Source organism: Myotis yumanensis, unplaced genomic scaffold, assembly GCF_028538775.1.
Source record: "Myotis yumanensis isolate MYYU_CA2020_CCGP unplaced genomic scaffold, mMyoYum1.0.hap1 SCAF_11, whole genome shotgun sequence".
Classification (NCBI taxonomy): domain Eukaryota; kingdom Metazoa; phylum Chordata; class Mammalia; order Chiroptera; family Vespertilionidae; genus Myotis; species Myotis yumanensis.
In genome coordinates this window covers 37,256,588-37,282,235 of record NW_027223762.1, presented here as the reverse complement: position 1 = coordinate 37,282,235, position 25,648 = coordinate 37,256,588, and the positions used below count along the sequence as shown (strand labels likewise).

The window sequence follows — 25,648 nt, the reverse complement described above, 5'->3', positions numbered from 1 at the left end:
ACCTTCTGAGTAATTCAGGCCCGCTGAGCTAGTTGTCCTAACAAACCTTAACTTTATGGAGGTAGGTGGCAAAACTGCCCGCTTTTCGCAAGAGCCCTGCTAGTGTTGAATGGGAGACGCCCAGAAGCAGCTGGCCATCACCAGCCGGAAGCCAAATCAGTGACGGCCCTGCAGCAGCTTTGCTCACCTGAGCGGGCCTACCTGCCTCAGGGGTCCTGCTGGCCAACAGCTAGAAAATAAGTCACCTCAGTCACCCACAGGTCCTTGCCTAGTAAGAGCTCCATCGGTATATGCCAGTTCAAAACACAAGAAAGGAAGAAAGGAACGCAGATCCTCGTAGAAACCCTGTATTCATTGTTGAAGACTGCTATGTTTAAGGCAAATGTCATACATACAAAACAGAGATGAATGGTACCGGAACAGTATTTACGACGAGTTACAAGAGAATCGTGGGGGAGACATCTTCAGACAGTGAGAAAGTGGGACTTTTCCCAGCCAGGTCACTCCTGGTCTGATTGCTCTTGTGCACGGAGAAACAGACAGAAAAACAGCACCTACTCCCTCGCAGGGGAGGGGGTGATCACCATCGGGAAGAACCCTGTTTCAGGCCGCGCACTCTCTGTACTGCATTTCCAGGTACAGCATAGACAACCTGCAGTCACTGGGTCTCACTGCGCAGCTCTAATGTCCTTGTTTTGTGGAATTCACCATTAGAAACAGGAAAATCAGGATGCCAAAGCCATTCAACTTGCAGTAGGTCACCTCTATCCAAACTCAAACGTGCCTGGATTGGAGCTCAAACAATATATACACACACACACATACACATGTGTGTGCACATACAGCCATAAATCTGTGGAAGAGGGAAAGACGAACTATGCTAAAGCCTTAGAAGCAGTGAATGTCCATTTGCCGTTTATAATCAATGTGATTGTCTCCCCCTCTGAAAACAGAAGGGTATCAGCAAGCTCTAGCCAGGGGGTAAAGGTTTTGAGACACCTCAGCTCAGTTCCTGATCACTCCAGGCGTCACAGGAAAGGGGCGTGGCTTCACTGGTTTAAAGATTTGGGGGAGCTGGGTCAGCTCTGTGCCTCATGGCTCCTCCCCAACCCACCCCTTCTGCTTAGGCTCAGGCCTCTGATTTTATAACAGAGGAGTTTGACCGTCTCTGTCCCATCCACCCATACTCATCGCAATGGAACACACATCACAAAGGCATGTGTCCCTTCTGCAGGGCCTGGGTGACAGCGAAACCACAGCAACAGGGAAAACAAGGGAATGGCCGGGGGTGAACGTTTGGGAGCTTTGATGGCCGGTTGATGGGGTGGCAGAAACGGGGCCTGGGCCTGGGAGTCACAGGGAAGCCGGTACCTGGAAATGCAATGACAGGGGAGATGGCTAGTTCATGAAATCTTGGAGGACCTAGGAGAGGCTGCCTCTGATGCTGTGGAGAAAGTACACAGAGAACGAGCGGCGTGAGGAAGTGGCTAATGCACAGAAAGCAAAGCCCCGCTCATAAAAGTTGTCTTCACCAGGAGACCAAGGGCTTTGGAGAGAGGTATCACTTAGGTAAAAAAAAATAAAAATAAAAATATCTCTGGCCGTTTTGGCTCAGTGGTAAGAATGTCAGCCCATAGACCGAAAGGGCCCGGGTTTGATTCCGGTCAAGGGCACGTACCTCAGTTGCAGGCTTGATCCCTGGCCCTGGTTGGGGTGAGTGTGGGAGGCAACCAATTGATGTGTCTCTGTCTTACCCCCTCCCTTCCACTCTCTCTAAAAAAATCAGTGGGGTGGGGGGGGGGCGGGGGGAAGGAAGGGGGATAGACCTTCAGGAGGATTAACAACAAAAAATAGTAGATTGAGAAACCAACCAGGGTCCTGCAGCAGAGTGGATGGCGAGGAAGCTATAGTGTTGTCAGAGGCCCAGGTCACGAAGCTGCAAACTTCCCCAGGGCTGGGAGGAGAATGGGAATGTGTGTGTGTGTGTGCGCATCCTGTCGTGGTTAAGATGCTTCCCTTTCCCCTGCAGGCTGCATTCCTGCTCCTTTCTTTGATCTCAGCACTTAACAGTTTACTCAATGCCTCTGACCAGAGAAGCCAGCAGCCCTACCACCATCTGGAGTATTTCTAACTTGACAATGTGCAGCAGGCCAGTCCACCAACAACCCTTGAACCAGAAGCCAGCTGTACCTAATTGTAAGCACAAACTCTAACACCCGGAGTCCCAGCTCAGCGAATTCCATTCAAGGCGAAGAATTTGGGAATTTTCCAATCACTAAGGCTCGCAAGGCAATGTGACAGAAGACTGCAAACCCCCTAAGTTTGCCTGGAAAGCACCCACCGCAGTGACTGGGTGCAGTGAAGGGCACATCTGCGTGTTCCCAAGCTTTGACCGAGCCTGTTGTTTCCCCGAGCCTGGCAGCTCCATGGCGTGTTTCAGACAGACCCGGGTGCGCGCACATGGTTGCATCTAGACGGGGATCAAGCTGAATGTCAGTGTCCTAGTCCCCAGGAAGCAGTTCTGGCTGGGAAGCCCACTGCCTGTGCTGAGAAGTGATCCTCAAACCGGTGATTGGGTCATTGCCCGGAGGCTAAAGTCGGTGAGGGCGGTGGGCGAAGCCCGGTGCCCGGTGGCTGGACGGACAGGGTGGGCATGACCGATGGCAGGCAAGCTGGAAGCCCAGCCCCATCACAGAACCGACTCCTTGGATTCCAGTTCCATGGCGCTGGCAGCAGGGCCGCCCGCCGGGTTCTGGTGTGTCACCAGCGGTGACGTCTCCTCCTCTGACTTGCAGTTGGGGATGGCTTCCACTTTCACCTCGCTCAGTTCCTGCGCCCCTTTCTTCATGGCCTTCTGATTCAGGTGGTGGAGAATGCCGGCGCCCAGGGCGTCCCCCTCCACATTCACCACGGTGGTGGTCCGGTCCCTGGTGGGAAAGGAAAGGTAGGCGGTCCAGCCAATGCCACCGGCAGCAGCCACCTGGGGGCAGCCCCGTCACAGGGGCCAAGGCCACGGGGAAGCTGTGACCCTCCGGGGCCCCTGCTCTTTCCCAGAGTGTATGTTCCTAAGGGCATAAGGCTTCACTTTATCAGTGGTTCTCAACCTTCCTCATGCCGCGACCCTTTAATACAGTTCCTCATGTTGTGGTGACCCCCAGTTTCATTGTTAAAAATTGAACATCATTAAAGCATAGTGATTAATCACAAAAACAATATGTAATTATATATGTGTTTTCCGATGGTCTTAGGCGACCCCTGTGAAAGGGTCGTTCAACCCCCAAAGGGGTCGCGACCCACAGGTTGAGAACCACTGCAGTCTAGGTGGACTTTCTTGTAATTTTTTTTCTTATAAAAGTAATAGATACTCATTGTAGAAAACTTGGGGGGGGGGAAGATAAATATAAAGTAGAAAACAACAGTCACCCCACTTGACAACTCTGAGTGAGCCAGCACTGACATCTTGATCGTTTCCTTCCAGTCTCTTTCTATGCATGTATTTTGGGTGTAACAGGCGCCATCATCTAAGTTACATAGAGCCGAGATGGAGGATAGTGTAGATATGGTTTTGTGTCCAGTTGTTCCCCTACTCATTTCAACACTGCATCTCTGCTGAATGTCAGTCTCCAGATGCACTCCGTGGCCGTGGCAACACCCCCTCACAGAGAATAGCACTGGCCTTTCCAGAAGCCTGTCTTCCCCTGGATTAGCCCGATAACCGTCCTCCCTCCCTGGAGCTCACAGGAAGTGCTGTGCTTTCTCACGGGCCTGGAGCTCTCCCATGCGCTGCGCATCTGCGAACTCAATCTCCACCACAATTCTGGTGCAGGTTCTATTATTATTCCCATTTCACAGGTGAGCAAACAGTCCTGTCACACAGCTAGTAATGGCAAAGCTGGGATTTGAACCCAGGTGCCTGGACTCTAAGGCTCATTTTCTTATCCACATGCTCTGCTGTCCAACACTAGTACTTCAGCTAACCTTCCCTATAAAATAGGTATCGCCCCTACCTGAAAAAGGTATCACGCAACTCAAGAAATCAACATTCAGAAACTGTTCTGTGTCTACAGGAGCTCTGCCGATGGCCGTCCGAATCACACCTCCTTCCTACACCTCCTCCCCCGAGCCCAAGGCATTCCCATTAACCGGGATCATCTTCCCTCTCCTCACAGAAATCACTCTCTGGGCATTTCTGGCCAAGGACTATCATTCCCAAAGGCTCACTGCACCCATGGCTATGACTCCTACGGAACCAACACCTTCCACAGATTTTATTGCCCACCCCCCTCTCCCCCCGTCCCCCGGGGCCTGCGACCCATGCTTTCCCGGATGCTCTAAGCAAGTTCTCGGTAATAATATTTCATGGTCATTCATGAGCCTCTGACTCATGTTGTTAACTTTTCCTAGCTCTAAGTTTTGTCTTGCCAGCTCAACTGTGGGCTCTTTCACAAGCAGGGAGCACGTTTGAAGTTTCTCCACACGCCTCAGGTCCAGGGGAGTGCCAAGCCCCTAGGGAGCTCAATACAGACTTTCCTTTGTTCGATGCCCTTAGGACTTGCTACTTACACAATCCAGTCCACAGCCAGGATCAGAGAGAGATCACGAGTGGGCAGCCCAATGGCCTCCAGGATAATGGCGATGGTGAGGACCCCTCCGGCCGGCACGCCTGCCGCTCCAACACTGGACGCCGTGGCTGTCACTCTAGGGATGGCACAGCAGGGTCACCATGAACACAGAGCATGGAGGGGGCACAGAGAAATGCAGAACATGGCAGCCATGGCGCGGCAACGGAAAACCACGTGATCCTAGATTCCACCCAATGAGCCTGCGAGAGACAATGCACTCTCTCCAAGTAATGGATTCACACTGTGCTCATTTCATAAATGAGACGCTGTGTCCTGTCCAGATTGGTACATAGCAGGATTTTTCAAAGGAAAACACAAGAAATCCCTCAGGTTCTGACCCAGGCCTAGAGTTAGGAGGGAGGAATGAACTCACAGAATCGTGAAGATCTGCCCTGCCTTCAGCTCGACGTTGTTGAGCTGGGCGATGAACACGGTGGCCACGCACTGGAAGATGGCCGCGCCGTCCATGTTCACGGTGGCCCCGATGGGGAGAATGAACCTGCTGATCCCCTTGTCTACACCGTTGTTTTCTTCGATACACTTCATCATGGAGGGAAGGGTTGCTGAGCTGGAAATGGAGAAACAACCGACCCTGAGAACAGTGCTTCCAAGGGCAACAGACCGCTCGGCTCAGGCCCTGGAACGGAACCACGAGCACCACCCTCGTTTCTGGCCTTCTCCCCCGGAATACAAGGAAAATCACAACGGCTTCAAAGTTTCTGTCACAACGTGGGTTTTTGTCAACTCCCGAAGCATTCAGAACCCGACTCACATTGACCTGCTGTGTTGCTTACCTGGATGCACCTGTTCCAAATTTCTCAAGAACCACACTTGACCTTGTGGTACAAAAGGTTCTCAAGAGAACAAAGAACTGTTGACTCCATATGTGCACCTCCTCTCTTGAATTCCACCTCCCCCACCCCCACCCCCAAGAAGCAGAAATGGCTCTGAGAATTTGGAAAGAGTAACTGTGTTCACAGATAACTGGGTAAACGAAACCTGTTCTCTCCAGCGGCCTCTGCGGCCTCAGAGGAGGGTGGCTGGCGCAGCTGAGGAGCAGGTTTGTTTCTGTCGAAGCCAGAGAACCTCGCCTCCCCAATCCTTTGTACCACCACAACCTGGTCATATGACTAGCCCTTCAGGATGGGAGGAAGCATGCGGTAGAGAGGCAAAAGCTAAACATGAGAGTGAAACAACGTGCTGCCATCCTTGGAAAGTTTTCTTTAATGTATTTAGAAAGCCCCCCACCTTTCTTTTTTTTGGGGGGGGGGAAGATTTCCAATAACGACAGGTACATCTTTTATGCTAAATTAGATAATCTTTTTTTTTTTTTTTTTTTTTAATATATTTTATTGATTTTTTACAGAGAGGAAGGGAGAGAGATAGAGAGTTAGAAACATCGATGAGAGAGAAACATCGATCAGCTGCCTCCTGCACATCTCCCACTGGGGATGTGCCAGCAACCCAGGTACATGCCCTTGACCGGAATCGAACCCGGGACCCTTCAGTCCGCAGGCTGACGCTCCATCCACTGAGCCAAACCGGTTTTGGCTAAATTAGATAATCTTAGAGAGCTGAGCAGGCATCCCTCACCATGATGCCTTGGTCTTATTTTCTAGTCATGCATCCAGAGGGAGAGCTGGACAGGTAACATTCTAGCAACTTCCCTGCAATGCATTTTGAGTTAAGTGGCTACTTTCTTTTACTCAGGCAAAGGGCTTATTAATTAGGGTGAGGACCCACAGTTCCTATCGCCTAAATAACGATCAGGTTGACTGTCAAGGAGCCAGAAGAAGAAGAAATAAGGCAATTCCTCATTTTGGCAATCCCAGAAGTCCATTTCCCTAAGAGCCGTGGGGCTGATAACACAACAAATAAGACCAATTAAGAGTTTTCAAAGAATGAAATATGTTAAGATGCCAGCTGTGCATCTACCATTGGGCTCATGTGGTTTCATATCAACACAGCTCAGAGCCATCAAGGGCTCCCGAAACCCACTCACCTGGAGCAGGTGGCAAATGCTGTCGCAAATGGCGTGAGGAGGCCCAGGAGGAACTTGAATGGGTTTTTTCGTGTGAAAACAAAGTAAATAAGCGGCAGAACAATTCCTCCATGAATAAAATGGCCCAACATAGATGTAAAGATATATTTCCCAAGGCTGGTCACCAGCACGACAATGTCCTTCATTTCCACAATCTTGCTTCCAACCAGGAACATGATGCCCACAGGTACATACCTAGGGCATGAGCACAAGGTACTTGTCAGTAAGAGTGATGTGATGTAGGGGCTGGGAGACACAGGCCCTTCCCCACTCAACACAGGGACTTTCAACGAGGCGGCCTTCATCTCCCCCCTAGGAGGATTCTGAGAATGAAAGGGATGGGCCCATTTTACAGGCTGTGAAACTGAGTAAAATTGACATGATACATCTCCATGGGTAACGGAGTCAGGATCAGAACCCAGGCTTCTTTCCCCTTGGATATGATGTTCTTCACAGATGGATGTCACCAACCACAGGGACTCCCAAGTGGAAAGGCAAGGAACTGCTCGAGATCAAAGCCTCTGGGAATGTAGTTTGACTTTTGGCTTTGCTCAGGCTTGTTCTGAAAACTTAGCAACACAAAAGACTAGTACCTATTTCGTAGAACTGAGACGAAGCTGGGATTTTTGTGAGGTTTAACATTCTTTGTGATTTGGAAAACATGATTCTGTGGGAGAAAGTCATTAACAATGACCCTCTGGGGACACTCCCGGAGCGGGAAGATATTTTTTAATGGCAGGACGAGAGGAAGGAAGGGAAGGAGCAAACCAGGGGAGCTGCAAAGAACCAAAGTCAGTTGTCTTGAATTTAATCTAAACTGAGGAAGAATTTTATAACCATTGGCTTTTTTTGATAAATTTTATTTATTTTTAAAAGATTTTCAAAAATTGATTTTTAGACAGAGAGGGAGAGGGAGAGAAACAGTGATGTAAGAACCAAACATCAATTGGCTGCCTCCTACATGCCCCCTACTGGGGATCGAGCCTGCAACCTGGGCATGTGCCCTGACTGGAATCAAAACTGTGACCTTTCAGGTCTACAGGGTTAGAAGTCAGTTCAGTTCCTTCTTCAGATGGAGAGAGGGGGCAGCGGTTGGAGGGGCACAAGAGCGACCTCTGAAAGTGCTGGCAAGTTCTGTTTCTTGATCTGGATGAGTGTTTGCTTTGTGATAGTGATAATTCATTAAGTTGTGCACATGTTTTAAGTACTTTTCCATAAGTAATACTTCATTAGGGAAAAAAAGTGAAGGCTGGGGGCAGGACCTGGCAGGAGACCTACCTCTGTGTAGTGGTTACTAGTCACTATCAGTGACCATGTCTTTTCTTTTAATCCAAATTTTGGGAAGATTTTAGACAAAATAAACAACAGAAAACAAACAAAAAAACCCAGGAAAGGAACTGACCTGTGATGACAACACTTTTTCCTTCCTGGAACTATTTCTCTCCCCAGAACAACAGTCATACGAACAAAGTGTCATGTTTGCAATGATAAGAGTCAGCCTCTGGAATGTTGGTTGAGCAAGAAAATTTGGTTGAGCAAAAGAAACACCACCAGTGGGGGCTTTGGACTTGGCCTCCCACCCAATTCCAAACTTTCCTACCAAATTCCAGGCTTCTCTCCTGGAATTTGGTCAGTTCAGGTGCCACCTCAATGCCATTGAGAGAGAGAAGTCCTGGGACATTTAAGGATTGACAGTTAGGAAAATGCTTTGTGCATGAAAGGATAAACTAGTTTCCTGACAATGAATGGATAGACACTAAAATCCACAGAAATCTGGCTTGAGTGAAACAGCAGGATGAAGCTGACGAGGGATGGCCACTGGAATTAGTATAATTTCTGAGGGATCAGGTCAAAATTTTACCTTTTAGCCAAAAATCAATCTAATAATTTTGTATTAAACAATTACACTTTCATCGATACTACCTACAGAAACATTTAGGTTAAAAAAAAAAAAAAGACTATTCCAAGTTTACATATGCATGAATCTGTCCTCCATGTAGTGAAATACGATAGTAAAGGGCCCCTCTGAAGCTTTAGGTCTATCAGTTTAAGATAAATAAGCCTTATTTCACAGAGCAGATAGCAAACTTATGGAATTCATTGCTCCACAAGATGATATGGGCATCACATATAATATGGGATGATGGTGTGAACCCATAAGTAGATCACTGATGATCTATATATATAAAAGCCTAAGCGACCGTCCGATCGTTTGACCGGTAGCTATGATGCACACTGACCACCAGGGGGCAGATGCTCAATGCAGGAGCTGCTGAGCTGTGGTGACTTGGCAGCTGTGGTTCTAGGGTGACGCACCCTAGAGGAACCAGAGAGGAGGGAGCCTGATTCTGGGGTGCGTCACCTGAGAACCGCCCTCTCATAATCAGGGACCCCTTGGGGGATGTTGGAGAGCTGATTTCGGCCCGATCCCTGCAGGCCATGCTGAGGGACCCCACTGGTGCATGAATCCATACACCGGGTCTCTAGTAGAACCATAAGGGGTCACTGTGGGTGCTGAAGAAATAACTGGTAACTATGGTACATGCCTGATTCTCTGAGGTCCTGGACAGCAGGGGAAACTGCCTCCACCTCTATCACACCAGGACCCACCTGGGGATGCATCAACCACATACAGAGCCCTGGGCCAGGTGGTGACCCAGAGGTGACCTAGAACAGCAGAGTCAGGTTCTTTTCCGGATGGAGGAGAGATAAGAGGGAGGGTTGGCAGCAGTGGGGAGGGCAGCAAGACTCACCACATAATCCATGACACCAGCACCATCGTCGCCTCGTTGAAGGCATTGAAGAAACGGATGAGCTCTTCTCCTTCAGAGCCTAGTTTCTTTAGGGCCACTCCTAACATGAGGGCAAAAAGGACCAATCCCAGAATGTTCATCCCTTCGATCTCGGTGCCAAATGGGATCTGCAGGATCAGAGTGGACACAGGGTCCAAGTTTACAACATATGATTGTAAAGATGCATTTGCTTTGTGTCTCCACCAGGCTGAAACACTATACCCAGAATGAGAAAAGGTTTGTATTTTCTTTAACCTTAAGTGATTTCGCAAATCAAGGGGTAGGAAAGTCAAGAGGGAGATGGAGTGTAAGAATACAGAAAGTCAACAAAAATTTCACCTAGTTGCTAACTCTAAAAGCTGTTCAAAGGCGGCATGGATTGAAGCAGAAAGCAGTGAGCTCCCTGTTACTGGATATATTCAGGTAGAGGTTGAACAAACAATCACTTCAAAGGGTTGCTTTTAAAAGAAGAGCTTGTTGCTGAAAAGTTCCTTCAGATCAAGAATTGATGCCTATACCTTCACCTCCTAAATGTCAATAATTCTTTGCTGCCAAGCTGTTAGGATGGCCTCTGAGCTGATGAAAGTCCCGAGATTTTTCAGGATTGACATGGATCTCTTCAGGATATTTGTTCCTAAATCACTGACTTTAAATGTATAGGTAAAATGCACTCTTTATTTTCCAGTAATGCTGAATCTCACGGCTGCAAGTATATGTTAGGCAGGCATTTTACTCCATCAAACACATTGTGAAATTCTGAACAGGAAACATGCCGGTCAGCATGGTGAAAAGCACAAAGAGCATTTTTACCAGAGTTCTAGTCTGACTTCTAGTCCCGGCTCTGGCATTAAATAACTTCTCTGAGCCTCAGGCTCTTCATCTGCAAGATGACGTGAATTGGATTTAATTCGTAGCTTTCAACTTTCTTTTTTAAGTGGAACTTTTCCTTCAATCACAGAAAGGCGGGTAGTACTCAGAGTCCCTCAGCCCTGAGGAGGTATATATGTGGAAAAAGGCAAAGTACCCCCTTCTTCCCAGACAGTTCTGGGGCTGGACTGAATAATCTTTGAGGTCCCTTGTCCCTTCCTGCTCAGTGTCTGGGAAACAATAGGTACTCAAAAATATATGCGTGAATGAATAATGGCTAGAGTAAGTTAAGCCCCTAGAACAAGTTCTAGGTGTAGGGGGTAGGGTAAATCACCTATTAATGATATTTCAGGATAGCAGAAGGGTGTTATAAAATACTAGAGGCCTGGTGCATGAATTCGTGCACCGGTAGGGTCCCTTGTCCTGGCCGGCGATCATTGGGGCCAATGGGGGCCGGCTGGCCGAGGAGGGACCGTGGGAGATTGGCTGGCTGGGGAGGGACCGCAGGAGGGCTCCAGGGTGTGTCCAGCTCGTCTTGCCCAGTCCCAATCGACCAGACCCCAGCAGCAAGCTAACCTACTGGTTGGAGCGTCTGCCCCCTGGTGTTCTACCAATTGGTCAGACACTTAGCATATTAGGCTTTTATATATATAGATGTTTTAGGAGAGGGGACGTTAGTTCCAATTCAATGAAGTAGATCCACTAAAGATTGCAAAGCTACAGACATTAGACTTTGGCCATGTTGGTAAATAACCAAAGAAACAAACCAAGACCATGTGCTTTGAACAGCCCACCCAAACCCCAAAGTTTTCAGCCCTGCTTGGGAAAAGATGCATTGTGTGGGCTCCTGCAATTAAGAAGCATTCTTTACTTTATAAGTATTCATCACAAGTGATATTACAAAGAGCTTTACCTTTTCAAGGGTTATGTTTCCATTGCTCATGTTGCGGGGGTCCATTTGATAATCAGTTGCATACTGTGAGTGAGAGAAAGAAAAATCACTGTCAGTGCACAGGGGAAGATGGGACTGAATAGCTGAGCCTCTTGCTAGTCTGTCATTATTCACCTTGAGTGTTGGGGGCATTGCTCCATTGGTTGGCCTGACCTTAAGACCAAGGCAGCATGTACTTCAAGAGGCCTCTGGGTTAGATAGGGAACCAGGGAGAATGTCCTTATGCCCTTGGACAATGGTTGGTAGGTCTGCCCAATTGCATGCTGAGAGCTTGATATTTCAAACACCCGAGAGTTCACAGCATTTAGAGAACCTTGGTATTGATTCCATAATGCCCAAGTTCACTTTTCCATGTGTCCATTTATATGTATTCATTTATTTATTTATTATTTATTTTTTTATACTTACAGTCTTTTGTATTCATTTATTTATACTCGACTTGGTTCCAGAATTTGTTTGAACATGACTGCTTTTCAGAATCTATTTCTAATGGGTCTGAGCCGCTACTTTGCAAAACAAAGGATGTCAGGCGAGCTGGTGTTTCCTGGCTGAGTCTTCTGGGAGACCCACTTCTCTAAAGTGAAACACTAGCCTTTGGCCATGTTGGCCATGTAGGCCGTGTCTCCAGCTTTGGCCTACAGCAGACTGCACATATTTCTGCACAGGTGTCTCCCAGTGGCAGCAGGCACGATCGAGTGGAATCTGTTATGGAACACCCTTCCTGGCCTGTTCTGAGGACAGCTGGCTTCTGCACTGTCAAGAGCAGTGTGTTAGGAGGCCCGGACCCGGAGGCCTGCTCTGTGCCCGCCTTTGAGGAGCTCTGGTCTCTCTCAGCTTTGACTGATGGAGCTTTCACACACGCTGAGATGTTCAGTGGTCCTGTGATCAGGACGGCAGGAAAAACAACACTCACCCCACATGTGACAGGCACTGAAACCCCATATGCCTTTTCTTTTTCTCCTACCTCATGTTGTATGAAGCCACAGCTGTGCTTATATGCAGATTTGTTTTGTGTTTTTTAAAGAGAGAGGCTATAATTAGAAACAGAAAAGTCTTTGCTTATTAAGGGCAATCAGGTTAGTCCATCTAATCTAGACCTTCATATTTCTTCTCTGTGTAAAGCATGGCCACAGGGATGTTACTTAGAGTAATGCTAAAATTAGGGAAAACTGAAAACAAGCTGAATGTCCATCAATAAGAGACCGATGGAGTAAAATCATGGTACACTCATACAGTGGAATACAACCAATAACATGTGCAGGGGGGTTATTTACTGACGTGAGAAAATCTTCACAATATACGGCTTTGAGAAAGAGTTTAAAGTTCTGGCCAGTAGCTCAGTTGGTTAGAGCATCATCCTGATACTACACCAAGGGTGTGGGTTTGATTCCAGGTCAGGGCACATACAAGAATCAACCAATGAATGCATAAATAGGTGGAACAACAAACTGAAGTTTCTCTCTCTCCCTCCCTCTAAAACCAATAAATTAAAAGGAAAATCTTAAAAATAAAATTATAAAAGAGAGTTTACAAACAACATATTTAGTATGATTATTTTTTAAACATGTGGGCATGCATAGAGAAAAACAGATCTGAAGGATGTATATCAAAATGTTCATCGGTAGCTCTAGGTGGTGAATATGGATGATTATTTTATTTTCTTCCACTTTTTTGTACTTTACTTTTACTCTTTTTGCAATGAGCATATACTTCCTTTATAACCCGAAAAAAGATAACATTATACTTGAAAAATATTCTAAAATATTTAAGAGAGCCCCAAAATGTGATCTGAAGGTATTTCTCAGGTGATATGAAAAGATGTTGGAACAAGTGGGGTATTTTAGAAAAACGTTGAGTTTTGCTTTGTTTGTTTGATTCCAGGGGCCCATCTATAAAACTTAGACCAATGTTACCAAGTTTTGTTAACCCCTTACCTAATTCTATAGCAATATTTTATACAACCTCCACCCCCATCAAAGGTTCATAGTTTTAACAAAGCATGAAACCTTACCGTTTTAAAAGTTGCAACCACAAGATTTGAGGGAAACAGGTTTCTGTTGGAAAAGGAAGCATTTCATCAGTATTCTTAAAATTCAGCGACGTATGTGCTTTAAGATTGCCCATTCCTGACAGCCTCACATACAGTATTCCTCCTCTCTCCACCTCCAGCAATTACTATGGTCTTCTGCTTGTCCAAACACCCACCTATGCCTCAGCTGCTAGGCCACCATAGAAACTTGAGTGCCCCAATTTTTATTTCCTCTCCTTTGGGGTACTATTTGATATTTATGCTCAACCAAACCAGAGGAACTGCATCCCTTTCCTTTCCCCAAGAGGGTAAGCCCTGTTGCAGAGGTTTTCCATGGGGGGTGGTGCTGCTCCACAGTGAAATCCACGGGAGTGTTTTTATTGTGGAAATAATTGGAGGGCATTCCTGGAATTGGGGGAGTGTGTGGGAAAGTGCCGGGTGCCAGCCATTCACTGTGCTAAGTACAGCAAAGTCCTGTACAATAAACGGTCCCAAGGCCCTCACCCTCATGTCTTCCAATATCTTATACCTGCAGATGAAACCTTATAATTACCTGAGCCTAAACTAACCCCCAAACAAGGCAGTTTTTGCCTAATTTGAATCTACTCTGAATTTTCTAGGAGTGCAACTATTGTATAAAATGTGGGATAACTATTCTTTTGTTTTGTTCAGAATGTTTCCAAGAATTGTTCATCTTTCTGGAAAAATCACATTGCCCAAGGCAAATGGTAAGATCTGAGTCCTTAACTGCACACATGGTATCAAGTGTCAGTCTGTATTTATAGCTATGTCATTAACAGTGAATCTAAATTCAGAAGCAAGCACTTCATTTTAGAGCATTTACATATTAAAAACCATTATTTTTATTATAAATTACTCTTTTTACTTTTATATTACAGTTAAGTCCTATCAATGTTTTGAATAATGCAAATAGGTAAATTCTGTTTATGAATTTCATTTCAAGATGAAGGATATAAAATATTGTTACAAAAGCAGGGCAATAGGGCTGAGCTAAGCTGTGTTTTGAAACCAAAGTCTACTCGTGCAAACAGTTTTTCTGAGGGCCTCCTTTGGGTCAGGCTCTTGCAAGATTCTGTTCTTAATATGTGAGAAAATCCCACTGACAGTCCATCTGTTCTACCACTTCCTATAAGAATAAGTCTAGGAGCGTAAACAACTCTGGATCATCCTTACAATGTGAGCCAAATTTACGCACTAATTTTTACATCTGTGGTTGAGTTGTTTGCCTAACACTGGAATCTCCAGGCAACTATTTGCAATGTGTTTGGTTTCAGAGGGAGGCCGGTCTGACTGCAACCCACCTCTGCAAACACGTGGTCCCTGGAAGCCACACCTTTGTGTAATACCTTCTCGTTGAGTGTGGGTGGGGGCCTATGACTTTCTTTTACCCAAAAGAATGGAATAAAGGTGATGGATGCCATTTTCGTGATTTGGTTACATAAAATTGTGGCTCCCAACATGCGAGAAGACTCTCTTGACTGCCTTCTGGGCTTGCATGTTTGATGAAACAAGCTGCCATGTTGGACAGGCCCAACTGGCAAGAAACTGAGGGTGGCCTCTGGCCAACAGCCGACTAGGAGCTGAGGCTCCCAGACTGAACTTCTCAAGGACCCAAATTCTGCCAACAGCTGTGTGACCTCAGAAGCGAACACTTCTCCAGTCAAGCCTTTGGAGGAGACCTTAGCTGTGGCCAACACCTGCTTGCAGCTCTGGAAGAGACTGGCGCAGAAGACTCAGCTAAGCCATGCCAGGATTCTTACCCCACGGATACGGTGAGATAACGCATGTGTGTGATTTTAAGCTGCTAAATTGTGGGCAACTTATTAATTTGTGCATTAGATAACTCGTGTGCTAGCCAACAGGGTTAATAAGATAGAAAATTTCATGACACTAAAGTTGGCTTCCACAAGACAACCAGTATGTAGAGACTGCAACACAGCATTTTCCAAATTTACTTGTCTGTGAAACCAGAATTGCTTTGAACATATTTAGAGAATACCAGCTTGTACACACCTGCATTTAAGCAGACAAAATGTGATCATCAGTTAAATTAACCATTACGAAATGGTGATCAGAAATTTGAGTTCTATCACAAGTATATTTACTTTAAAAAAAAAAAGGTAGAAAAGACTAGCAATGTGTACTATTTCTTAGGGTATAGATGAATAGCAACTTACATTTGCCTGTTATTTCCATCACCAATCACCTTTCTTACATATTTCAAACTTATAGGGTAGGTTTGGTATCTCACTTCCATATGCTATAATACTTAGAAGCAGAAGTCGGTCCTGAGGCAAGGATTTCCTATTCTACCGGCACCGCATGACAACCCTCAATAGTTCCAGGACTGAGCTGGCCACTAGGTTCTCTCCCTAAGAGGGCAAGGAAGTTAAGAACGAGCTGGGTTAGAAGCTCTCCCTCAATCTCTATGGGGAACAACTTCTGCTGGATGTACCTTGCATCCTTAAGGATTAGCAGTTTCCTCAATTGGTACAAGTACAGCCTCCTGACAGCCTTGAAATACACTCTCTTCCAAAGAGCACATGCTATTTGTTTAAACTTTGCTAGTTAGCCTGCCTGGTCTCCTTAGCATGAGCAATAACCCAATACTGTCTCACCCACATAGACCACGACCCTCACCCAGAACTTCTAGACCAAACAGCCATTGACACACTGACCTGTTTTCAGACAGTCTACAGCAGGGGTCCTCAAACTTTTTAAACAGGGGGCCAGTTCACTGTCCCTCAGACCGTTGGAGGGCCGGACTATAGTTTAAAAAAAAAAACTATGAACAAATTCCTATGCACACTGCACATATCTTATTTTGAAGTAAAAAAACAAAACGGGAACAAATACAATATTTGTATTTGCATGTGGCCCACGGGCCGTAGTTTGAGGACCCCTGCTCTACAGTATCTAGTCTACAAAATCCAATGGGAACAGAGAGGTACAGACAATACTAGAGGCAAAACAACAACTCCTGTCCCTGTCACCCCCCCACCCAAAAAAAATCAATTTCCTTAGAAGAAAACAATATGTTCTTGCAGTTTCTTACAAAGTTAAACATACACTTAGCATATGACCCAGCAATTCCATTTCTGGATATTTACAAGAGAAATGAAAATATGTCTGCAAAAAGGGCCTGTATGGTTAATAACAGGGGTCCTCAAACTACGGCCCGCGGGCCACATGCAAATACAAATATTGTATTTTTTCCCCTTTTGTTTTTTACTTCAAAATAAGGTATGTGCAGTGTGCATAGGAATTTGTTCATAGTTTTTTTTTTTTAAACTATAATCCGGCCCTCCAACGGTCTGAGGGACAGTGAACTGGCCCCCTGTTTAAAAAGTTTGAGGACCCCTGGTTAATCTTAAACATAATAGCCCCAAACCCAAATATTCACCAACAGATGAATGTACTGATTATGATAAACCTACACAATGAAATCCTACCTGGCAATAAAAAGAAACCAACTACTAATATATGCAACTGGGTAATCTCAACAACATTGTGCTGGGCAAACATAGCCAGACAAAGAAAAGCACATGCTGAATGATTCTATTACTATGAAACTCTAGTAAAAGCAAAACTAATCTGCAGTGACAGAAAGCAAAACTTTCTCCGGCCAGGGGCGGAGAGTGGGCATTGCTGAGAAGGGTCATGGGTGACAGAAATGTTCAGTGTCTGGACTGTGGTGATGGTTAAGGGAGTTCTCTATTGGTAAAAACTCACTGAAATGCACACTTAGAAGAGGTGTGTTTCATTGTATGTAAATCAGTCAAAATGCTTTAAAAGTTAAAAAACAACAACAACATATAGTGCTAACGGCAAAGGGGATTTTACAACCAAAAAAATTTACATTCAATGGAATGGCTGAACTTTCTTTAGATTATACAGTTCAGCTTTTTTTTTCATGCACCCACACAATCCTATTCCTTTCCCTTGGTCCCTCTGTTTGCCACAGACCAAGAAGAAGAGCAGCAGGCCCCTCCTGCCCATACCAAGGGGCAAAGAGCTGAGGCTGTGGTTTAGTCAAGCTAAGTATCTGACAGACTGTGTCTTTGGTATTGTATCTAAAAGTCATTGCCATTTTTCTCCTGTGCTATCTCCTGGGAGTTTTACAGTTTTGCATTTTACATTTAGGTCTGGGATCCATTTCGAGTTAATTTTTGTGAAGGGTGCTGGGTCTGTGTCCAGATTCATTTTTTTGCCTGTGGACGTCCAGCTGTTCTGGCACCATCTGTTGAAAAGATTATCTTTGTGCCACTGTATCACCTTTACTCCTTTGTGAAAGATCAGTTGACCATATTTATGAGAGTCTATCTCTGGCTTTCTATTCTGTTCCATTGATCTATTTGCCTATTCTTCCACCAAAATCACAGTCGTGATTACAGTAGCTTTATCACTGTAAAGTGTTAGGGTCGGGTAGTGTCAGTTCTACAGATTTGTTATGTCTGCACTCTTCTCACCCCCTCTCCTTTCAAACACATACGCTGCTGTGAGTTCGGGACTTTTTTTACTCCTGAGCTCTCCTGTATCCAAGGACCAGCTGCTCATCATCCAAGCAGTTCTGCTTCCCAGAGCTCTGTCTTAGGCATTTTCCTTCAACTCCTCACATTCACACAATAACTTTGCGGGCTTTTAAAATAAGGAGCTGGAAGGAATTTTAGCGGTGACCAAGTTCAACCCTCCTCTCCGCTCCCCCACACTGTTAGCACATGGTGACACCACAGCTCTGAGACCAGCACTGTCCAATAGAACTTTCTATATTTGTGCTAATATGGTAGTCATGTGGCTATTGAGCACTTGAAATATGGCTAGTACTACTGAGGATCTGAATTTTAAATTTTGTTTACATTGAAAATTTAAATGACATATTTGAATTTAACTAGCCTCTTGGGGCTAGTGTCTATCAGATTGAACAGTGCAGGTCTGGAGTACAGAGATCAGAGTCTGGAAATCAGAGGCCAATGCTCACTGCTGCACCGCACTCAGCCTCACTGGCTGTTTGGGTGCTTCTAACTACTGAGATCTTCATCTTGTTTAAATTCTCAAATATTTCCTCTTTCTGTTATTTGATCCTGAGAAATTTACTTGAATTACGTAAGACCAGATACACATTAGACCAAAGTTTCTCAAACATCAGTAGTCCATGAAATCAAATGTATGGGCTCTCACCAGCATTTTATGAAAGGTGTAAAACATGAGATAGAATGGAAAAAACCAGCACGTATCACATTTACAACACTGTTTTATGAAACAGGTACTTCAGGGTGTGGTCGGGGTGCATATGTATGGATGCCATAATCTTTTTTTAAAATAATTTTAAAAAAAATATATTTTATTGATTTTTTACAGAGAGGAAGGGAGAGGGATAGAGAGTTAGAAACATCGATCAGCTGCCTCCTGCACACTCCCCACTGGGGATGTGCCTGCAACCAAGGTACATGCCCTTGACCAGAATCAAACCTGGGACCCTTCAATCCGCAGTCCAATGCTCTATCCACTGAGCCAAACCGGTTAGGGCTGGATGCCATAATCTTAAATGTATTTCTTCCTTGTCACTCACCAGTCATCTCAGTGGCTGCTTTTGATTGGGGGCTGTCCTGCACCTAAGGCAGGAAGATGGTGGCTGCAAAGAAGACAAAAATGTTGCTGGAATCGATCACCTCTAGGATCCACCTTGTTATGAAAAGTGGAAAGTGGATGCTGGGGGACAAGCAAATTCTGAAGGGATCGGAGAAGGCAAAGCGAAACTGATCATCTTTGCCAGCACCTGTCCAGCCTTGGAAATCTGAAATAGCGTACAATGCCATGTTGGCCCAGACTGGTGCCCATCACTATAGTGGCAACAATACTGAACTGGGCACAGCATGTGGAAAATTCTACAGAGTATGCACACTGGCTGTCAGTGATCCAGATGATTCTGACATCATTAGAAACATGCTAGGACAGACTGGTGAAAAGTAAATCGTGCAAAATTTTTCTTTAATAAAACTGGCCAGAAAAATATATTGGTTAAAAAATATATTTCTTATAGTGGGTCGAAATCAAGAACATTTGCAAAAATACCAAGACCATACTACTAAATCCAGAGACACAAATCAGACCAAATTGGGAAAGAATGAACAGGCATGTCTTTCCAGAGCTGTGGGAATCTCTAGATACATAGACAGAAAAACTGGTATGAGCCGAAGTTGATCTGGTGACGGTAGAACTTTAGTTAGCGGTACTGTTCAGACTCATGCAGCTCACAGGATGCAAAACTTCAGTGTTCCTTCTTTACTCTTCTGATCCTATTGTCAAGGGTGGTATGCATTTCCCTGTTCTATATGAGAAGAATGTAAAACAATTTACTTTTGCTTGGGTGTATTTTTTGTTCCAGAGTATTCCCTTTAAGTTACAAAATTCTTTCCCTATTTGTGAAAATTTCAAAGACTCCTTAGAACAGGATATGGCTCACGCTATATACATCTGATACTTATTACCCCTGGTGTTTATTGTTACAGCCAGTTAACAGGATGTGCTCCTTCTGATCCTGGTACCCCCTGACAAGGCTGGGAGCAGAGGAAGGGCTTCGGTGATGGGCTCACACTATTGTGACAGTGGGGGTGGGGGGGAGTAATCCACCCTCTTTTTAAGGCCCACATCCAGTTTTAAATTCCAGCTGGAAAGGTTAATGCCGGGCCTCTGCAGTGGGAGACATTTTAGGAAATAAGGCTAAGAACAACATTCATTCTCTGTATCAAGTAGCCTGAGAGGCTGGAATACACTAGAATATTAGCACGACACTCAAATATTTATCCTCATAACAAGTCTAGGTAGTAGATACTATTTTTTGCCTTATTTTACAGATAAGGAAACCGAGGCACCAAGAGGCTACATGACTTGTCCACACAGCTAGTAAGTGGTAGAGCTGGATTCAAACCCAGGGAATTGCCATCAGTGTCTGCTCTCAATCACTACCCACACTGTCTCTCTGGGCGCATGTTCTTTTCAGTACTTGAACTAGTCGGGTAGTCTCCTGAGTAGAAGGAATGGTGTCAAGTTAAAACCTTTTTTTTAATTACAAGCTCCTATTTTAGTGAGTAGTTTGGCTGAGAAACCTCCATGGATTTGGATCCTTGTTAGATTTGCTAAGAGTCTTCATCTTGCCAATAGAGATACGTAGGCATAGATCCAACAACCTGCATGGCCAACATTTAAAAGAAAGTATGCACTATTCACTCTCTTGACTGTGACCTAGGGGCTAATATTATATCCCCCAATAGGTTTCTTTGCATCTTTGCACCTACTGAGAAATGTGTTCTTTGCAGCTTGAGAGGCATCCTATTCACACTAGTCCTTGAGGGAGGAAATTAAGTCCCTCATGCCTCCCTTGGTGAAGGGAAGGACTCAGAGCACAGTCCATTGTTGATAAAATGAGCACAAGAAAAAACATAACTCCTAGAATAAAGGGCAACTGGAAAAATCTCAGTGGTGCTTACCAGGCACATGGAGCGCCTGCTATACTTCCGCAAAAGACAAGGCCCAGGGCGGTTCTTCTGCCAGAGCACACAGAGCCTCAGCCCAGGAGCTGTCCTACCTGCCTCCTTTGCAGATAAGTCTTTGGTTTCCCATTTAAAAACTACAAAGTTTAGCATCCAGATGAAGGTTGAGAAGCCAGCTGCCTCCGTGCTTTCCATCTACAGCTGAGGCCAATTTTGGAGACCGTACAGGTAAGGCAGGGAGAAAAGAAACTGGAACATCACGGAGCACATGTGAGGATTTCTGCCCCATTTCAGAAATCTGTGTTTAGTTTTGACTTTTCTCCATTTTCCAAATTTCCCATCGTGTTGATTCTATTAGTCCAAAACAGTCCGTCACTGCTCACTTCTTTTTCTCCAGGCTCCACGTGGTTCCCAATATACCTAAAGACTACGTTAGCTGCAAGGCACCTTGAGTTCCCTCAAACATTCTCTCCTACCCACCCCTCGCCTCTGCCAGCCCCCCATTTACTCTCATTTACTTCAAACTGTAAAAACAGGGCCATCCCCATTCGTTGTGTAAACCCCAATCGCTCTGTAACATGGCTCCATTTATAACAAGAGCAAACATACATTGGGCCAGACATAACTCATTTAATCCTCAAAGCAATTCTGTGAGGTAGGTACTATCATGATCCCAATTAGGAAAATGAGGAAGCCAGGGCACAGGAAGTTACGGGCATGCCCTAGGACTCTGAAATAAGCATTGTTAGGGACTACGAACTTCCACCATGACTGGGTTCCTGATAAGCTAATTCTGTGTCTTTGGTGCCAAAATATTTCGTGTTGTATGAAACGTCGTGGGTCACACCCAGCTTGGAGAGTCCTGTATTGTGCCGGGACCTCAGGTATAAAAGCTGCAGCCTGCTCAGGAAGGGACTGTCTGGAACTCTGCCACCTGACAGCTACTATCCACTGTCCTTTCTCAGCTCTCAAAGGGCTTGCTCCTAGTGCAGGCACCTCACACCCACTCCCGTCTCCTTTGTTATTTCTAATCCATTGTGTGGGAGGAAATCAAACCACTTGGTCATGGCATTCTGGATTTTCTCAAAGGCATAATGAGAATCGATTGGTTTCATTTCTTTTTGACTTGTACTTACAGCTTCAAAAATCAAATTAGAAATTGTGGCAGAGAGACCCCGTGGGATTTGGGGCCACTCCCCGACCAGGAAAGGTCATGGACTTTGGCAAAGCCTGCACTGCACGAAGTCACCAGAGACCTTTCCCACTCCTTCCAGGTGTTTTCAGTTGTGGGCAGTGACCAGGTGAGGGCCTGCTGCATGACTCAGGTATTTACTGGCAGATTCTCATTTCATTCACGTGCCCACAGGCAGGAAGAACTGCGCCCCGCCTTTGCCAAGGAACATGCCCAGAGTCACTTAAAATGGACACCTGTACGGATCCCTTAAAGGAAGCAGTTTTAAAATTTTTACCCAGAGTCTTTCCAGACCCAGGAAGTATTTTCATGTGGCTCAGGACTGTTTCCTCTCACAAGCTGCTCACCGTGAAAGCCACGTCTGAGCAGCTGCACACGTGCTTTCCTTCACCGACACCGAAGGGGCTCATCTCCTTTTAGAGGAAGTGGCCATCTCCCTCGACCCCGTCAAACCCTTACCTGGTTCCTCTTTTGACCCAGAGCAAACATTTCTGAGACTGTGGGACTAGACTGGGAGCCTGGTTTCATTACTATTGCATGTTGACTTGGGGGAGGGGAGGGTAGAGAAAGAGAGCCCTGAACTATGGAGTCCAGAGTCCCCTGGTTCTTATAATCCCTCTTTTGATCAACTACTCCATGATCTTGAGCAAATCACTTAATCCCTCTGTAGCTCAATTTCTTCAGTTGTAAAACAGGATCACACCACCTAGACCACCTTATCTGTGAGCTGCTGGATCAAATGAGGTTGGCTGTTGGACACATTATGAAACACTACCTATCCCCAACAAGGTTCTTTTAGTCATTCCCTGTATCTGTAATCCCAAGTCACTGAAAAGTCTGCACCTACACTGACCATGATGCCATGATACTGGGTCACCATTCACTTCAGAAGCAGGAGCTAAAGGGGCTTGGATCTAAAACTAGGTAGCCACGATCAGAAAATAAGAGATCTCTTCTGGGGCTGGTGGTAATAAGGGACCCCTCAGATCACCCCACCCCCTGTTTTTGGCCACTGCCCCTCTCTTGGAGATGAGAATGCTACTGAGCCTCCGATGGGGGTACAACTCCCTCCCTGGACCACTGATCCTTGCAAAAAATAATCCTTTCACCCCAATATCCGCTTTCGCTCCTGGGACAGATGACAGATACACTGAAGAGCCAAAGGCACTCTCAACCTCATTAGACTGTTTTCAACACCAAAGTGAGTTCCCAAACTTTAAGGATTTCTCAAGACTCCAAATATCAAGCTGCCAGACACTAAGCAAAGGCTGTGATGCCATCAAAGTCCTAATAGGCTACCTCTACCTGCCTTTTAGGGAAGAAATTTTGGTATGAACTTTCTGGTCCGCCTCATCAGAGATTTTTATTTTTATTTTTATTTTTTTGGTTGTCATTGCTGTAGTTTCAAATAAACACTCTGTCTGTTCAGTGGCAGACCGTTGTCACATTTTCCAGAGGGAGAAATGGAAACAGCAGGAAGTCCAGTCACTTTGCCCAGGGTTTGCTGTTTTTTCACAGCCTTAGCAATGAGGAACTTTGCCTCAGTGACTTAAGACTAAACAGACCTCTACCAGGCTCCCAATCGGAAACCTGGAGCAGGAGCCAGCTGAGCTCCTCACTCAGCTGCATTTGGCCAGGTCAGTAAATGCCTCCAGGCTGCAATTTTTCGTCTGTGAACTCTGAGCTAATGGAGAAAGCAGGAGAGGCTGACTTGGGTAAAACAGAGAAACTACCCTAATCTCAGGGTTTGAAAGGCAACTTGGAAGCGTCACAGAAAGTGACTCTTTCCCTCTGCTCTGGAACTCACATCTTCCCACAAATAAAGCCCCTTGAAACTCACAATACTGTACAGTGGTCCTGACTATGGGTTGGAGGGCAATCTTTTCCAAGCCCCCAGGAGAGGCTAGTCTGGGCAACGGGCCCCACACACCTAAGCCCAGCCTTGTTATCCTTGGGTCTTCTGACCAACTCTTCAAAAAATTGCCAGCTTCCTCCCAGCCAAAGGGCTGAAGCAGAGAAGGCCATAGATTACAGGCCAGGATGGCTCAACAGGCAAAATTTAACCAATGCGCCCGGAAGCTTTCGGGGACTTTGTTGGAGAAAATAGGGTGAAGCTATCCAGGAGTGGTTAGAACATAGCCAGAGAGCGTAAGAAGTCAAGTACAGGCGAGGCTGCTGCCTCTGCCCTAACGCACACTCACACTTAAAGGTAGGACTGGCTCTTGCTAAAAAAAAATGTGGCCCTGCTCCTTCAGACTGTCCGGTGCATCAAGACTGATGTTTGAAAAGGGTCGTCAGCATGCAAAGCTCCAGACATCACTTTGAATTTTAAAAATATTAGCAACCAATTAAGAATGAACTCTTTAGGAGTATATGAAGGTGTGTGTTTATGAATGAACTGGAGGGTAATTGAAGAGCTGGCGTCTCCATGGAGGGGAGAAGGGGAGGATTGTCGTTACCTGGCCAGGTCGAGGAAGGAATCCACTGTCTCTTTGGGGACCGGAGGGGAGCCCGAATCCTCCAGGCCAAGGTCGCTGGACTTAAGGGTCTCCGCGCCAGACCCAGGCTTGATGATGAACGCCAAAGCGACGGCGAGCGCAGAGGCACCGAGAGTGGTGAGGCCGAAGTAGGCGATGGCGATGCCGCCCAGGCGCCCAAGGGAGCTGGCGTCCAGAGAGGCGGCGCCCGACACCAGACTGCAGACCACCAGCGGCAGGATGATCATGCGCAGCATGCGGAGCAGCATCTCCCCGGGGAAGGCCAGATAGGTGACCTGCGTGCGGCTAAGCCCCAGCCCGCGCAGCGCCGCGCCGAGGCCGGCGCCCGCCACCACCCCAGACACGGTGAGCAGCACCAGCGCGTTGTGCTGGAGAAAGCCGAGGCAGCGCCGCGCGCGTCCTGCGCTGGGCCCGGGCGCTCCAGGCCCCGCTGCAGGCCCAGCCTGGGCGCTGTCTAGGTAGCCGTTGGTTTCACTGCTCTTATCCATGGCGTTGCCCGCAGCTCGGAGCTGGAGAAGGTGAGGGACTTGGGCTCTAGTAAAAGACTGAACTCTGAATGAATGGCTCAGGCCGAGCTGGCGCAATCCACTAGTTGTGTCTGGTTCTGGGAGCCATCCCTCGGGAGGCGGCCCGGCTGGGCGCAGGAACAGGTGTGCGGAGGGACAGGAGAGGCGCTGGAAGCGGGCTGGAGCTCCCGGCTAAGTGGATCACGCCACGCCCAGCCTCGGGCAGAAGATGATGCAACGTGGGCGCCATGGGAAAGAGGGACGGGCCTGGGCCGCCCCTCCACGGCTATGGCCAATCAGCACCCGCGCGCACCCCCAGCTGGGTCCCGGGCGCGGTGGTGGGGCGTCCCGGATGGGGGCGCAGCCCCGGGCAGATGGAGACAGTCGGTCAGTCTCCGCGCCCCCGGCCGCCTCCCGACCCCTCTAATGGGGACGGGCTCCAGGCTACGGTGGGGAGGCGCGGTCTGAGGGACGGCGCAGGCTGTTGGCACTGCCGGGGCCTCTCGGGCGGGCCGAGGTCTGGGCGCTCCGAGCCAGAGGGCCCGGGAGAAGGGGGAGTGGGGCTGCGTTCCTTGTCCTGATTGGGAGAGGGGAGGGCTTTCCTTCAGGGTTATTGCTTTCGCTCCGCACCACCCGGA

The 25,648-nt window shown here is 46.6% G+C and overlaps 1 protein-coding gene and 1 pseudogene across 1 annotated transcript; one reads left to right on the top strand and one right to left on the bottom strand.

Annotated features, from left to right (window-relative positions):
• Positions 1 to 333: 333 nt before the first annotated feature.
• Positions 334 to 25,211, bottom strand: SLC1A4 (solute carrier family 1 member 4). The gene is made up of 8 exons (XM_070429348.1): positions 24,466 to 25,211; positions 13,286 to 13,328; positions 11,236 to 11,298; positions 9,417 to 9,583; positions 6,625 to 6,858; positions 4,996 to 5,190; positions 4,564 to 4,698; positions 334 to 2,927 (listed from the first exon to the last, which is right to left on the bottom strand). The coding sequence occupies exons 1-8, from the start codon at positions 24,990 to 24,992 to the stop codon at positions 2,690 to 2,692; spliced, it is 1,602 nt and encodes a 533-aa protein (XP_070285449.1). The 5' UTR covers positions 24,993 to 25,211; the 3' UTR covers positions 334 to 2,689.
• On the top strand, positions 18,929 to 19,295 carry LOC139019951 (large ribosomal subunit protein eL30 pseudogene; annotated as a pseudogene).
• Positions 25,212 to 25,648: the final 437 nt, after the last annotated feature.